Genomic DNA, 15,961 nt, shown 5'->3' on the forward strand with positions numbered 1-15,961 from the left:
GGAACATTTTATCAGAATCTTTAAAAGATACCCATTTAAAATATGCCTATGATATTAAAAAGAGGAATACTTTTCTAAAGATTGTATAAATAAAAGGTTTTTTTACTATTGTGCTAGAAGATGAACTTTTTAACACTATACTTTAAAAGATCTATAATTTATTTCAAATCTGTTTCCGAAAAACAACATTCCTCGAGTAGCAAGTTCATGTAACTCCTAACTCCGGTATGTTGTTAAGCAACAAAGAACATAATTCAGATATCCAAAGACGACCTTTTCTCTATATATAGATATAAGAAGATGTGGTATGAGTGCCAATGAGACAACTCTCCATCCAAGTCAAAATTTAAAAAAGTAAACCATTAAAGGTCAAAGTACGGTCTTCAACACGGAGCCTTGGCTCACACCGAACAGTAAGCTATAAAGGGCCCCCAAAATTACCAGTGTAAAACCATGCTTGTTTCTACTAAGGAAATAAAGTAAACCTGTAATTTTTCTTCAGTTAGTGTCGTTATGCTATATTTAGTGATTCCATGTGAATTTCAATACCAAATTCCTTCATCAGTGTGTAAACTTATATAAGCGATGTCTGAAAAAAGTATAATTTTTTCAATGTTTGAAGGGAAGATAATGTTTGTGCACTAAATTTTAAACTAGTGTCATGCATTTTAATTTGTGTATTTGCAAAGTGTGAAATAAGAAAGAGAATGGTTGTTATGATATGAGTTACAGAAAAAAAAAACAGTATTTGTTTTGTTGTTTGTCCATGGGGACAATAATTTGTGTCATTGATATGTTACAGAATAACTTATTTGAAATATATATTTCTATCTAATGCAGGGTTTAGATAAAGATATGATGCTTGAAGATATTAATGGAAGAGAAATGAAAGCATCGAATGTCTTTGCTTGTTGTATTGAATATATAAAGAATAAAGTTTTCAAACGAGCAGAGGAGGCAGTGCGTGGTCTCACAGAAGAGCAGGTACATTGGATGATAACAGTTCCTGCAATTTGGAATGAATCGGCTCGGCAGTTTATGAGGGAAGCAGCTACAAAGGTATGTATTTTCATTGTTCTACCAAGATATACAGAAACTATTCCCTTTTTCATTTCACACTTTGCTGAAAAAAGCGCGTCGTGATAATATGTCATCATATGGTATTGAGAAAAAAAACTTCTAACATATACTGCCGTGTTTGCTTTCAAGTTACAAACAAATATTTTTTTTTCGATAGGTCTTGTACGATTGGTATAGATGCAAATCTCAAGTTATTGGTTTAATCCTTTGGTGATAAAGAGAGAAAATGTTTGAATAAGATTATCAGACGCTATAACTGAGCAAATGTTGATAGAAAGAAGATAGTACATGTGATTTTAAACTATGGAACGCCACAGCTGTCTTATGTGGAACTCTGATATTACGTTATGTTGTTCTATTATTACTTGATGATAGTTTGTCTTTACATAATATGGTTTTGACATTACGTAATGATGTTTTGATATAACTCAATAAGGAATAGTCATTACATAATGATATTTCGATATTACATGATATGGTTTCGTATTGACTTGATATAGTTTTGTCATTACTAAATTTATGGTTCTGTCATTACTCGATGTGGTTTCACCATTATTTGATGTGGTTATGTCATTAGGCAATGTGGTTTTAACATTACTTGATGTGTATGTGACATAACGTAATGTAGTTGTTTCATTACATGATGTGGTTTTGTTATTTCGTAATAATGATTTGTCAATTCTTTATATGGCTTTAACATTACGTAATGATGTTTAAAAATTTGACAATTTTACACTTCATAATGTGTTTGTTTCAGTATTTGATGGGGTCATGTCATTCTTTGATGTGGTTATCCCATTACTACTACGAGGTAAAACCACGTGACCATTTTGGAAAAAATATGTTCTATTTTTAGACCGATTTCCATATGTCGTTTGTGTAATGCGCTTTGGATGAGTAACGCTATTCATTAAGTTAAAGTTCAAATTAAAGTTCAAGTTGTTGTTCATAGTTATGTGGTATGAAAAAGGGGAACGACAGACAAAATTAAGAAAAAAAGTGCTAAAACATTTACAGTAATTCGGACATAAGGGGGATATCCCAAAACCACTTGCAGTATTATAATAAATTCGTAAATGATTCCAAGGAACACTGCTTTATCTTGGTCCTGAAGAGTAACTCCTATACAAGTTTTATAACAATTCATGGAGGTTTACAAATTTATCATGTCAAAATAGTTTAATTCGGTAATATTCTATGCCAAAAAAAACCTTACATAGAAAAAAAAAAGTGGTATGATTGCCAATGAGACAACTCTCAACCACATACCAAATGACGTAGAAGTTAACATATATGTGTGACTGCATGGTCTTTAAGAATGAGCAAAATTCATACCACATAGTAAGTTTAAAAAGGTCTCGAAATGAACAATATTAAAACAGTTCAAACTAGAAATCTAACAACCTAAATGATGAAGACGCCGACGATACTACCGACGACGGCATATAGGTTTGTTGTATATCACTGTGGCTACATTATTGTCGCAGGTTCAACACAAATCAAAAGACTTGTACTGTATTTTCAACAAATGAGACACTTTAAATCAACTCGCAATAAATTTAAAGGGAAATGTGTGTGTGGGGGGGGGGGGGGGGGGGGGGGAAGGTGCTAAGCAACAAAGCATCAATTCTATAAAATAAGTTTTTTTTAGCGTGTATGTTCATTTGAACATATGAATATTAAACTTTTTTTTATTAATTGCAGTTTCTGATATACCACGCACTAATTGAAAAAAAAACTTTTTGAAATATCTGTTTCACAGGTGACGACGAATAGGTTCCAGTTGTCGTAACCACAATCCCGTCATATTTTCCCCGAATGTAAACTACCAAAAAAAACAAATCACTGGATTTGTACTTTCACGAATAACACGACGGGTGCCACAAGTTAAGCAGAATCCGCTTACCCTTCCAAAGCACCCGAGATCACGCTAGTGGATTTATGCTACCCAGTCATACTGATCTATTTAGTTAAGCCAATCAAAACTGTCTTTACATTTTCTTCTTATGCTGTGCTATGATACACTAGGTTAGGATAGGGATTAGTGCTCACATACATGTTAAACTCCGCCGCGTGCACTTTCTTTAAATGCCTGCCCCAAGTCAGGAACCTGTAGTTCAATGGTTGTCGTTGTTTCATGTGTGTCATATTTGTTTTTATACGCCCGTCAAAATTTTGACGGGACGTATTATGGTATACAAATGTCGTCTGTCCGTCTGTCCGTCTGTCTGTCTGTCCGGCGTAAACATGTCGCACCGTAACTTGAGAACGGCTTATCAAAATTTCATGAAACTTAACATAGTTGTTTCTAATGATGGTCAAACGATCAGTATACTTTTTGGTGATGATTCAAAATGTTGTTTTTGAGTTATTGGGTATTTTGTAAAAAAAGGGGGAGGGGTTTTTCACATGTCGCGCCGTATCTCATAAACGATTTATGAATCTTGCTTAAAATTTTATACACTTCTTAGTTATATTAATCTGAAGATCTGTATACTTTTTGGTTTTGATTCAACATTTTATTTTAGAGATATTGATTTTTTGGGGGTTTTTTTTAAACGGGGGTTTTCACATGTAGCGCCGTATCTCAAAAACGATTTATGATTATTGCTTAAAATTTTACACACTTCTTAGTTATATTAATCTTAAGATCTGTATACTTTTTGGTTTTGATTCAAAATTTTATTTTAGAGATATTGAGGTTTTTTTTAAAAAAAAAGGGGGGTTTTCGCATGTCGCGCCGTATGTCAGAAACTATTTATGATTATTGCTTGAAAATTCACACACAAGACGACGGGCGTATCATGCGCTCATGGGGCAGCTGTTTTTTCGTAGATTGTTTAGCTAGAAACCAGATCATTAGTTTTCTCGTTTGAATTGCTTCACATTTTCACGTGGTGGTCTTTTGTAGTCGGCTGTACGGTTGCCTATGATTGCTTGCATCCACTGTATTTAAACTATGGTGGATAATTTTCTCATTGGCAATCACACCACATCTAAGTTTATTTCAATTTCTATGTTGTGTTTTGTATGCTGTAAAATTGTTTATCTTTTGTACGCATACCTACCCCTGAACCCTCTTTTCGGAAGCTCGAGCAAAAGCCCTTGATCCACGATAAAAAAAAATAGAACTCATATTAGATAAATCGAATTTCAACTCTTAATCTTAATCTAAATGAGACTCAAATGAGGGTTTACCTCGAACTCTACGCCAAAAGGTAATTCAAATTTAAAGTTGAAGTCCAATTGTAATTCGGAACTCTATCTTTAAATGTGACTCAAACTCGAAGTTCAACTCGAAATTTGGTATGTGGTTGAGAGTTGTCTCATTGGCAATCATACCACATTTCTTTATTTCTACATAAAGTTTTTTTAATGCATTTAATATTACCGAATTAAACTGTTTTGACATGATAAATTTGTAAACCTCCATGAATTGTTATGAAACTTGTATAGGAGTTATTCTTCAAGATCAAGATAAAAGCATCTACAGAAAAACATGTTTTCCTCCGTTAAGTGTACCGGTTAATGTACAGTCAGTCAACATTTAATTTACGCTTTCACACTGACAGCAGAATTATCCGGCGAGACACAGGGTTAATAAGAATCTTTACTTTATTTATTAATTTACAGCTTCCATTTGAGAACTAAGGAAAAAACGGCAGGACCAAATGGTTTGGGATATGTCCGAATTGCTGTTAATTTTTTAGTACTTTTTTTCTTATTTTTGTCTGTCGTTCCTTTTTTTCATACCAAATAACTCTGAACAACAACTTGAACTTTAATTTGCACTTTAACTTAATGGATAGCGGTACTCATCCAAAGCACATTACACAAACGACATATGGAAATCGGTCTAAAAATAGAACATTTTTTTTCCAAAATGGTCACGTGGTTTAACCTCGTAGTAGTAATGGGATATCCACATCAAAGAATGACATTACCACATCAAATACTGAAACAAACACATCATGTAGTGTAAAATCGTCAAATTTTGAAACATCATTACGTAATGTTAAAGCCATATAAAGAATTGGCAAATCATCATTACGAAATAACAAAACCACATCATGTAATGAAACAACTACATTACGTCAAGTCACATACACATCAAGTAATGTTAAAACCACATTGCCTAATGACACAACCACATTAAATAATGGTGAAACCACATCGAGTAATGACAGAACCATGTTAAGTAATGACAAAACAATATCAAGTCAATACGAAACCATATCATGTAATATCGGAATATCATTAAGTAATGACTTTTCCATATTGAGTTATATCAAAACATCATTACGTAATGTCAAAATCATATTATATAAAGACAAACTATCATCAAGTAATAACAGAACATCATAACGTAATATCAGAGTTCCACATAAGACAGCTGTGGCGTTCCATACCAAACCGGTATTATTTTTGTAGGCTTTTGAAGAAAACAGCATATTCAAATGACAAAAAGTCATATCTACCGCACTAAACGCTTGTATAATGTTTGATTAACTATTGTTTTTAATAGATAAGTGTCATTCACTACTGATTTTTTTCCCGGAATATGGAACAGTACATGAACTGCCTTTTGATTCGGTAAATTCACCTATAGAGCAACTTCTTCTGGTTGATAATGTTTCTGGTCTATACAAAGCTGAATTCAAATTAATACGTTATAAAAACAACAAAGAAAAAAGAAAAATAACAAAAATGCCGAACTCCTATGAAAATTCAAAGCGGAAAGTCATTTATCAAATGGCAAAATCAAGAGCTCAAACACGACAAACACATGGGAAAAAAAAACAACTGTCATACATGTATTTAGTGTCATATAAAGAGCATCTAGTGCAAGATACACCAGACAAAGTACTTGTTTTAAATTTCTTTAGATTCAAATCTGTATGTGCTTATTGAATCCAAACAATAGCATTACATTTTAATGTTGATAATGGATTGAAATTAAGTGAATTTCCAAATTTGATATTTAAAAAACGATCTGAAATGTCTAAAACGTTGAGGTATTTCGATATTTAGTAATGTCACCGTTGTGCCTTGCGATTAATTCAAAGCTATTTATAATGATAGAGAATTAAGATTGTTGCGTTCTTCCGAACAGATTTCTTTTAACAAAAATTGAAATGGTCAAGACTATATAACATATCATATATTAAGATTAAAGATTAGACATATATTACGGGGAATAACAGCCTAACAGTTGATCCAAAAAGTTGTGCGTTCTGAAGCGACAAACAACAGCAACCTGAAAGGAGTCGATATATATGCAGAAAGCGTATTTTCTCCTAGAATATATCCCGCAGGCTCATTGTTATTATTATATTTTTTCTTATATAATCATTTTTATAAATTTGTTAACTGTATTTCGTTCGTTCTTTGATTATTTTTTTTTTGTACTTACGTTGTGCGCCCGCCCGCCGCCCGGCAGTGGCGTAGCTTGCATGTATGCTCAAATGCTCAAGCATCCACATCATTTTGACCAAAAAAAATATTAAAAAAATATATAATTGCATGTGTTCGCAGCAGATAAACTCGGATGTCTCCAAATGTAACAAGGATGAGGATATGAGGATAACGCTCAATTATTTCCGAAGCAGTATGCGTGGTAGGTCCGTGTTTGTTCTTCATTTAGTTTATACAAACAAGATGGATAAATCGCCATAAAACCAGGTTCATCCCACCATTTTTCTTAAAATGTCCTGTACCAAGTCAGGAATATAGCAGTTGTTATCAAATAGTCCGTTTCTATGTCTGTTGGCGTTAGCAGTTCTGTGTTTCTGTTGTTCCGTATTTTTCCTCTTATAGTTGATGTGTTTCCCTCGGTTTTAGTTTGTAACTTTGTTTCGCTTAATCGATTTATGAATATTGAACAGCAGTATACTACTGTTGCCTTTATATACCTCTTATATTTTAATTTCATAATAGATTATGAATATCATTGGAACCCTATTCAATATTTTCAAGGCGCTTATTCATTGAAATGAAACAAAAATCTAACCAGTGTCGGATTCTGGGGAGTACACATGCATACAGGGAAAATGTCGGAAAAAAATCTCATTTTCTGCATAAAATGGTAAAAAAATAATATTCACCATACTACGCTCGATAGTTTTGCATCCACATCATTTCAGACCTAGCTACGCCAGCGGTGCGTTTTCGGTAATGATACCGGTGTTGTACCGTTAGTTGGTTGGTAAAAAATCGATCAGAATATATTCTGTATGTATTGAAATACCCATAAATAAGTCCAAAATCAACTGAACGTCGGTAATACCCCGTGTATATTATGAATTAGAACTTGTATATTCTATTGAATGACATTGTATGCTGAGAACTTACAATTAGTTTTCCATTCAGTTTAGACATTTTCCCTGGCTTAACGTTCTTTACTTTCACTTCAAAACAAAACTATCTAAATGTCATGCCTCCGATTTGGATTTACCTTCATCGTGAGCGTGAAAGGCCAAATATTTGAAAGCCAAGGATGTGTAAGAATCAAAACAGTTGCAGAGCTTTATGACCAAAAAGGTTCTAAATATTATAGCCAAATCCATCTTTGGTCAACTTTGCCTGAAGAAGTTAAGTTTCTCTATTATTTTAAATCTATAAATGGACAATTTTAGAAAGGTTTGGTATCAACCATGTCAGTACCGAAGTACTGACTACTGAGCTGGTGATTACCTCGTAACCTGATTTTCCAACAACTAGACCACCAGTAACAGTATTGATCAAGTGCTGTAAAAAATTAATAACAACACTTTATAAAAGAGAGGCGAAGGATACCGAAGGGACATTCAAACTCATAAGTCGAAAATGAAATAATAACGTCATGGCTAAAATTGAAAAAGACGAACAAACAACAGTACACAAAACAACATAGAAAACCTAAGACTGAGCAAACCCCACCAAAAACTGATGGTGATCTAAGGTGCTCCGGAAGGGTAAGCAGATCCTACTCCATATGTGGCACCCGTCGTGTTGCTCATGTCACGACAATTGGAACATATCCGTCGTCATCTGTGAAACCTATATTCCATAACGGTCAACCAACTTTTGATGGCGTCCGTAAAATTTATGAAGGGATGATTTCAATTCACCACTTTGAACTCTTGGTTTAATAGCTTCCTTGTGAGCAGCAACACTCTATCAAGGAAATTATGATAAGAAATACAAGCCCTGGAATATCGTATCAACTGGGAGATATATACTCCGTATGCAGGCGCTGCTGGAATGTTGCTACTTAGGAAGCTGAAATCATCTCTTTTGTCGTAGTATTTTGTTTTCAACCGACCCTCATCATCAATTTCTAGATGTAAGTCAAGATATTAGGCACACTTAACTGTATCTGTTGTATCCTTTATCTCAAGTTCAATGGGATATATACGTTCAACTTAGTCACCAAATTTTGAATTTTTTAGTGAGAAAACATATAAATTTCATGCTTCCAAGCACTTTTCTGAATTAACCTTCATCAGGAAACGTCAAAGACGAATATTTGAAAGCCAAAGCTGTATAAGAACCGAAAACAATTGGAGCTATATGACCAAACAGGACATAAAAATAATAGCAATTTCCATATGTATTCAACTGTGTCTGAGTGAATTGAAACCTTAGTTACTTTATTATTTCTAACTTTATTAATGGACAATTTTAGAAATGTTTTAGGTTTGTTTTAAAGCATGTAAGTACCGAAGTACTGACTACTGAGCTGATGTAAAAAATGAAAACAACACTATATAATTTTATCCGTCCAAAGCGCTTTTCCGGATTTACCTTCATTATGAACACTTAAAGCCGTAGCTGTATTTGGCTCTCAAAGCTGTTCAACTTCGTTCTTTATTTGATCTTTTTAACTTTATTGATCGTGTGTCACTGATGAGGCTTTTGTAGACGAAATGCGCGGTATGAAGGGTGGGAATTTGGACTGCCACTTGATAGGGTATACGTAAGAAATTTTGCTTTGCAACAAGCATCCTACGTACTCCTTAATTAGTTCTTGTAAGGGTCCAACAACATACAGACAGCGTGGCTTACTCTCAATATAAGGCATTGGATTTTATGTCTCATTTCTACCAGACGCAGCTCTTCCAAACTGACACCCTTCCTTTAGTATGCGTTTATTGCCGGTTGGCTATGGATGATCATATTTCTATTCCCCTTTCAACCCTTAGAGTTATGTGTATCTCAGATGACAAAAATTTCTAAAGATTATTATCATTATGGTGAGTATGCTCCTAACTTACAAACTATTCCAACATTGGTATCGATTCATGGTAGAAATATGCATAGTAGAAAAACAACTAACAATGTCTACGCATCTTTTCTTGGTCTATTTAACGTTCAGTTGATTCAACAGCCACTTGTCTTTGAAAAAATGCCAACATACCTTTATATAACACAAAAAATTAAAAAACAACACGTTATAAATGGCATGCGTCCGAAGCGCTTTCCTGGATTTAGCTTCATCAGGAACGCTCCAGTATTTGAAAGCCAAAGATGAATAAAACCGAAACAGTTTGAGAGCTATATAACTAAGAAGGACCTAAAAATAGCAAAATCCATCTAAGGCCAACTTTGCCTGAAGGAGTTGAAACCTTAGTTTCTTTATCATTTCAAAATTCATAAACGGACACTTTTAGAAAAGTTTGTTATAAATCATGTCAGTACCGAAGTACTGACTACAGAGCTGATGATACCCTCGGGGACTGATAGTCCACCAGCAGGGGTATCGACCTAGTGATGTAAACAATGAAAACAACACGTTATAAATTTCACAAGTTACCCATCTCGCGTTTTCTGAGAAATGGTACCCGGTCGCGAACTCTCGTTATATTTTGATTCCGCGGTCGTCTATTTCACTGAAACGTGTTACGTGTATGTCGTAAATCTGCATTTAATTATTTACAAAATCGCGTATGAAACGCATATCCTTGTTGTCGGAATCAGTCTTAGCAGGCTTTCCAAGTATTCAACCGCAAGTAAAGTATTCTTCTTACAACGTAATGGCAATGTTCGAAATATAGCGAAAGGTCGTGACCATGTGTTATATAAAGGGGTATATGTTGTTTTATTCAGAAACAAGTGTTTGTGGTTGATAATCATACAATTGTTGGATGTTTTATACATAGATTTGTGAAATCTGAGAAGCAGTATCCTACTTTTGTATATTGTAATGTCATACATTAGCGTTATTTCAAGAAATTTTCTCAAACAGACTGTACACTTTTTAATACAATATATCTCTTTGGTCAGGCAGGCATAAACCAAGAGCTCCTTACTCTTGTATTAGAACCAGAGGCAGCAGCTGTATACTGTAAATATGTAGAAATAAGAAGGAACGAACCTGGCGAAGAGGCAAACTTGGAAGTGTTTAAACCGGGGTCACAATTCCTTATCGTAGACCTTGGAGGTAAACTTTTGTCCATGCAACTTTTAGGTCAGGTTGAAGTGTTCTTAAACGTTGCCTGCATAAAAGGGTTTTGTTTCAATAAAATACTGAAAGGCTGAATATCCATGAAAAAACATTTATTAACAATCCCATTAAGAAACTGAACATCTATGGGGAAATACATGATTGTTTTATTGTCGTAAATATTTAAAGATATCGAGTTTTCTTTCATTCTTCATACTTGCATTTCTTTTCAATGACCATCCGAAAAACAGGTCATGGAAACTTTTTACCTTTTACCTAAAATTTTCAACATAATTTGAGGGAAATTGTTTGAAAAAAAACTATACAGCACATTATTTTTTATTTTCATTTCACGTATCAAAAACAAAGTAATGCCATTTAACAATTTAACACAAGGTATACATATGTAAGTGCGGTATAAAGACCCTTTGCTTATGTCATCATGATAGTTGTAGTTACTATAATGATGTATATTACAGTGCAAACACTACGAGTTTCTAAAATAACCTTCATCTGATTGTTTCCGAGACTACAAATGGTAAATTAAAAAATGAAAAAATGTTGCAGCCATAACTCATTTTAGCTCACCTGGCCCGAAGGGCCAAGTGAGCTTTTCTCATCACTTGGCGTCCGTCGTCGTCGTCGTCGTTAGCTTTTATAAAAATCTTCTCTGAAACCACTGGGCCAAATTTAACCAAACTTGGCCACAATCATCATTAGGGTATTTAGTTTAAAAAATGTGTCCAATGACCCTGCCAACCAACCAATATGGCCGCCATGGCTAAAAATAGAACATAGGGTTAAAATGTAGATTTTGGCTTGTATCTCTGAAACCAAAGCATTTAGAGGAAATCTGACATGGGGTAAAACTGATTATCAGGTCAAGATCTATCTGCCCTGAAATTTTCAGACAAATCTGACAACCCGTTGTTGGGTTGCTGCCCCTGAATTGGTAATTTTAAGGAAATTTTGCAGTTTTTGGTTATTATCTTGAATACTAGTATTATTATAGATAGAGATAAACTGTAAACAGCAATAATGTTCAGCAAAGTAAGATCTACAAATAAGCCGTCACTGACCAAAATTGTCAGTATACCTCCTTTAGGAGTTATTGCCCTTTATAGTCAATTTTTAATAATTTTTCGTAAATTTTTGTAATCTTTTACAAAAATCTTCTTCTCTGAAACTACTGAGACAAATTTAACCATACTTGGCCATAATCAATTTTAGGGTATCTAGTTTAAAAAATTTGTCCGATGACCCCCGCCTTCCAACCATCATGGCCGACATGGTTAAAAATAGAACATAGGGGTTAAATGCAGTTTTTGGTTTATATCTCTGAAACTAAAGCATTTAGAGCAAATCTGACAGGTGGCAAAAATGTTCATCAGATTTAGATTTATCTGCCCTGAAATTTTCAGACGAATCCGACAACCCGTTGTTGGGTTGCTGCCCCTGAGTTAGTAATTTTACAGAAATTTTGCAGTTTTTTGTTAATATTGTAGATATCATTATAATATCTAATATCTAATACTATTAATTATGATTTTAACCTTATTTTACATGATTTCCAAAGCATCAGTAAATACAGGTGAGCGACACAGGCTCTTGAGAGCCTCTAGTTTGTGAATGTTGTTATAAATGTAAGCTTGCTTGTGTGTTGTACAGAGAATGTAAGATCATATCATTTAATAGGTGGTACAGTGGATATAACATGTAACGAAGTTACGGAAACAGGACAACTCCAAGAGATTTACCATGCATCCGGGGGGCCATGGGGAGGAAACATGATCAACAAAAGAATATGGAAACTTATCCGATCTATATTTGGCAATGCCTTCTTTGATCAATGTATGAAGAAGTACACATATGCACAATTGGAGCTCTTGAAGGCAATAGAAGAAGGAAAAATGAAAATAAGCCCCGGTGCGAAAGCTGTTTTTAAACTTCCGTATGAAATGTGTGACAACACAAATATTACATCTACAGCAGGAGAAATAATAGGGGGGAAAATTCATATTAATCCCAAGGATATTTCGATAGTATTTGAAAGTTCTATCAAGCAAGTGTGCACTCATCTTTCAAAGGTTTTGGCAAGAGATGAAACACGGAATGTGAAAGCTCTGTTGCTTGTTGGTGGATACGCATCCTGTAAAATGTTAAAGGAAAGAATCAAGACAACGTTTAATGAATATGACATTATCTGTCCCTTAACACCTGAAATGATAGTTTTGAAAGGTGCAGTTATCATGGGTCACGAGAGTCGGCCTATTATTGGTCGCTTGGCCCGTTTTCATTATGGCTTGGCAGTACCCAGTGGATTGAAACTGATTCAGAAGATGGATACACCTCATGTGCGCACAGAATTTTATAACGAACTAAATTTTCTTCCACTAATCTTAAAAGGAACCCCAATACGTATAGGTGAAGAAGTAGCACAATATAGTTTCATTGTTACTAGTGAAGAGCTGACAGACATTCAAATTGGAGTTTTAACTTGCGAAGATGACAAAGCTCCGAGCACAATTGCAGAAAACAATTGTACCCAAATTGGACAAATTGAGGCTAAAATTCCAGCACTAAGTAAATTGACAGAAATAAGGATAATTGTATCATGTGATGAAACTGAGTTCAAGGTAACAGCTGTTATCGAAGAACTCGGGCATAGATTTTCAGCACGCTGTTTATTTTTGCATTAATTTTGATAAACTGAACATAATATTCAGATAAAGGAACATTGTAGAAATAAACAGTTTTATTTCATCAAATTAGAATTATTTTCTTATAAATCATTTGAAGATGTAGCTTGTTGAGTAAATAAATAATTTTCAATTATATAAGAGAAACCTTGGTATGAAAGGTTCTTATTTCTGGTGTATTTTTTTATTCAATTAACAATCTACATGTTCATTAAACAGAAGAGGTTCGTGAAGGTCCCTGCTTGGTATACGAAAATGAAGAATTACAAAATTAGTATATTTTAGTTTAAAGATAATAATTATTATCAGGCATGTCCAATAGATCTTTAAAATATCGAAGGAAATTTTACGGTCGAAGGATTAAAAAATAATTAAATTGTACAAAATTAAATATGACAATTTTGCATATATTGGTAACTTGGAAATATTGAGCACATACAAGCCCCACAAACATATTTACATGATACTGGATCATATATAATCAATTGTTTTACACTAGTCAATTTGTGGTCCTTTATAGCTTGTTGTTCGGTGTGAGCCAAGGCTCCGTGTTGAAGGCCGTACTTTTACCTATAATTGTTTACTTTTTATACATTGTGACTTGGATGGAAAGTTGTTTCATTGGCACTCAAACCACATCTTCTCATTTATATTTGCTCATTGTTGAAGGCCGTACAGTGACCTAAATTTGTTAATTTCTGTGTCATTTGGTCTCCTTTGGAGAGTTGTCTCATTGGCAATCATACCACATCTTCTTTTTTATAATAACGTACTGTATTGAGTATCCATCTTGCCATAGAATATTTGAAGCTTCTTTATGATGGTTTTTCTAATAAGTGACAAATAGTCTATTTGATTTTCCTTTACCTTTTATTCTATTTTTTAAAATCCTTAAAGTTTTAAATCCTCAGAATCAGTTGCATATGAATCAAATGCAGGAATGAATAACGGCTCCCAAGGTCTATTCAATGTCTGTGTTTTTGCAAGAATCTGCATTTTGGAAATAGTTTAATAACATTTTTCTCAATTCTAAAATGTCCATCATCTAAAGATAAACTATGAATTTCACCGACTCTATTGACTGAAGCAATAGCTGCCAGACAAATTTTTTGAAAGTCAAAATTTTTTAAAAAACTAAACCTAGAGGTTCAAAGGATGTTTTGTCAGAGTGTTAAATTCCAATTTGGTGTCAACTGACGGATTGGTGGATTCATATCAAATAATCTCTTTATCAAAGACGGTAATTCAGGACTGTTTGCAATTTCTATTCCATTATTTTTCTCAATGATATGGCTGATTTATAACCTGTTATAGTCTGTGGTTTACATTTTCTAACAGAAGAAAGATGCAAAAAGAATTCAGCTACTTCTGGTATAGTTGTGGAACTGATATTGTGTTCTCTACACCAACTATCATCATAAAATATTTGTGTTGATGCTTTTCTGGCATTTGCCATAATCTCTTCAGTTTAGTCTGAAAATCCCTTTGATTATGCCGCAGTTTGGCAATTTCCATGCCACAAGATTCAATGTTTGTGGATTTTGATGGAAGATTTGAATTCGATTGTGAATTTGAGAGAGCAGATCTGGCAGAAGTGGTAGTTTTATTGGAATATCTATCAGTAGATCCAATATTGCTAATATGCTTTGTTAACGATATCGTACCGTCATTTGACACAGAATGAACTTAAATATTGAAATTTCGCATTTACCTATAAAGATTAGGTTCAGCATATCAAAGGACACCAAGAATTCAAGTATTGATGAAATCATCCAATTTAATTTGGGACCCTTTCGACCTCCATGACGACCGACTTGAAAGCGAGGCAAAAATTCTAAAAGGTAAATACCTGGTTAGATTCAGCATATCAAAGAACTCCATATATTATATTTTTGCTGAAATCAAACAAGGTTTAATTTTGGACTCCGATATGAACCAACTTGAAAACTGAGCCCAAAATTTAAAAAAAACTTAGTACTTGTTTAGATTCAGCATATCAAAAAACCCAAAGAATTAATTTTTTGTTATGATCAAACTAACAAATTTAATTTTGGACCCGTTGGATCTTAATGTGGACCAATTTGAAAACCGGGCCCAAAATCAAAAATCTCAATACACGCTTAGATTCAGCATATCAAAGAACCCCATGAATTCATTTTTTGCTGAAATCAAATGGGGATTAATTTTGGACCCTATGGAACTTAATATGGACCAATTTGAAAACTGGCCACAAAATTAAAAATATAAATACACGGTTAGATTCGGAATTTCGAAGAACCCCCTATAATTCATTTTTTGGTGAAATCAAACAAAGTTTAATTTGGACCCTTTGGACCTCAATATTGACCAATTTGAAAATTGGGGCCCAAAATCCAGACTCTAAATACATGGTTATATTCAGCATATAAAAGAACCCCAAGAATTCAAGACTGAATTAAACCCCATTGAAATTGATCAAGAAATAAGTAATTTATACTAAGTATTGAAAAGTATTGTTTTTCCTAAACGGTTAGGGCCTAAGCCCATAAAATCAATCCCAACCTTCTTTTTTTTTTGGTATGAAACCTTGTGGTACAATTTTATGGAGAACCATAGACTAATACTCAAGTTATTGTCCGGAACTAGAAAATCCTTGTTTTCGCCCTTTTTCCCTTAATTCCTAATAGGTTGGACAATGACCCCTAAAATCAATCCAAACCTCTCTTTTGATGTATCCATACATTTATACACAAGTAATGGTCTGGAAACCAAATTTCTT

At 33.9% G+C, this 15,961-nt stretch overlaps 2 protein-coding genes across 5 annotated transcripts in view; one reads left to right on the forward strand and one right to left on the reverse strand.

Annotated features, from left to right (window-relative positions):
• Window positions 1-13,373, forward strand: part of LOC127728284 (heat shock 70 kDa protein 12A-like) — a 74,781-nt gene extending 61,408 nt beyond the window's left edge. For 3 of the 4 annotated variants that reach the window (XM_052235594.1, XM_052235595.1, XM_052235597.1), the window contains 3 exons: window positions 841-1,059; window positions 10,345-10,501; window positions 12,200-13,373. In XM_052235594.1, the coding sequence (XP_052091554.1) occupies window positions 841-1,059; window positions 10,345-10,501; window positions 12,200-13,203 (1,380 nt within the window). In that variant the 3' untranslated portion in view covers window positions 13,204-13,373. Of the gene's footprint in view, window positions 1-840; window positions 1,060-10,344; window positions 10,502-12,199 lie in introns of those variants that run through there. The other variant, XM_052235598.1, reaches the window with a different exon arrangement.
• The window catches only part of LOC127728290 (heat shock 70 kDa protein 12A-like), a 177,821-nt gene that overhangs the window by 84,912 nt on the left and 76,948 nt on the right, over window positions 1-15,961 (reverse strand). The gene's annotated exons all lie outside the window — the stretch shown is intronic.

The sequence above is a fragment of the Mytilus californianus genome, unplaced genomic scaffold (assembly GCF_021869535.1).
Source record: "Mytilus californianus isolate M0D057914Y unplaced genomic scaffold, xbMytCali1.0.p SCAF_2, whole genome shotgun sequence".
NCBI lineage: Eukaryota > Metazoa > Mollusca > Bivalvia > Mytilida > Mytilidae > Mytilus > Mytilus californianus.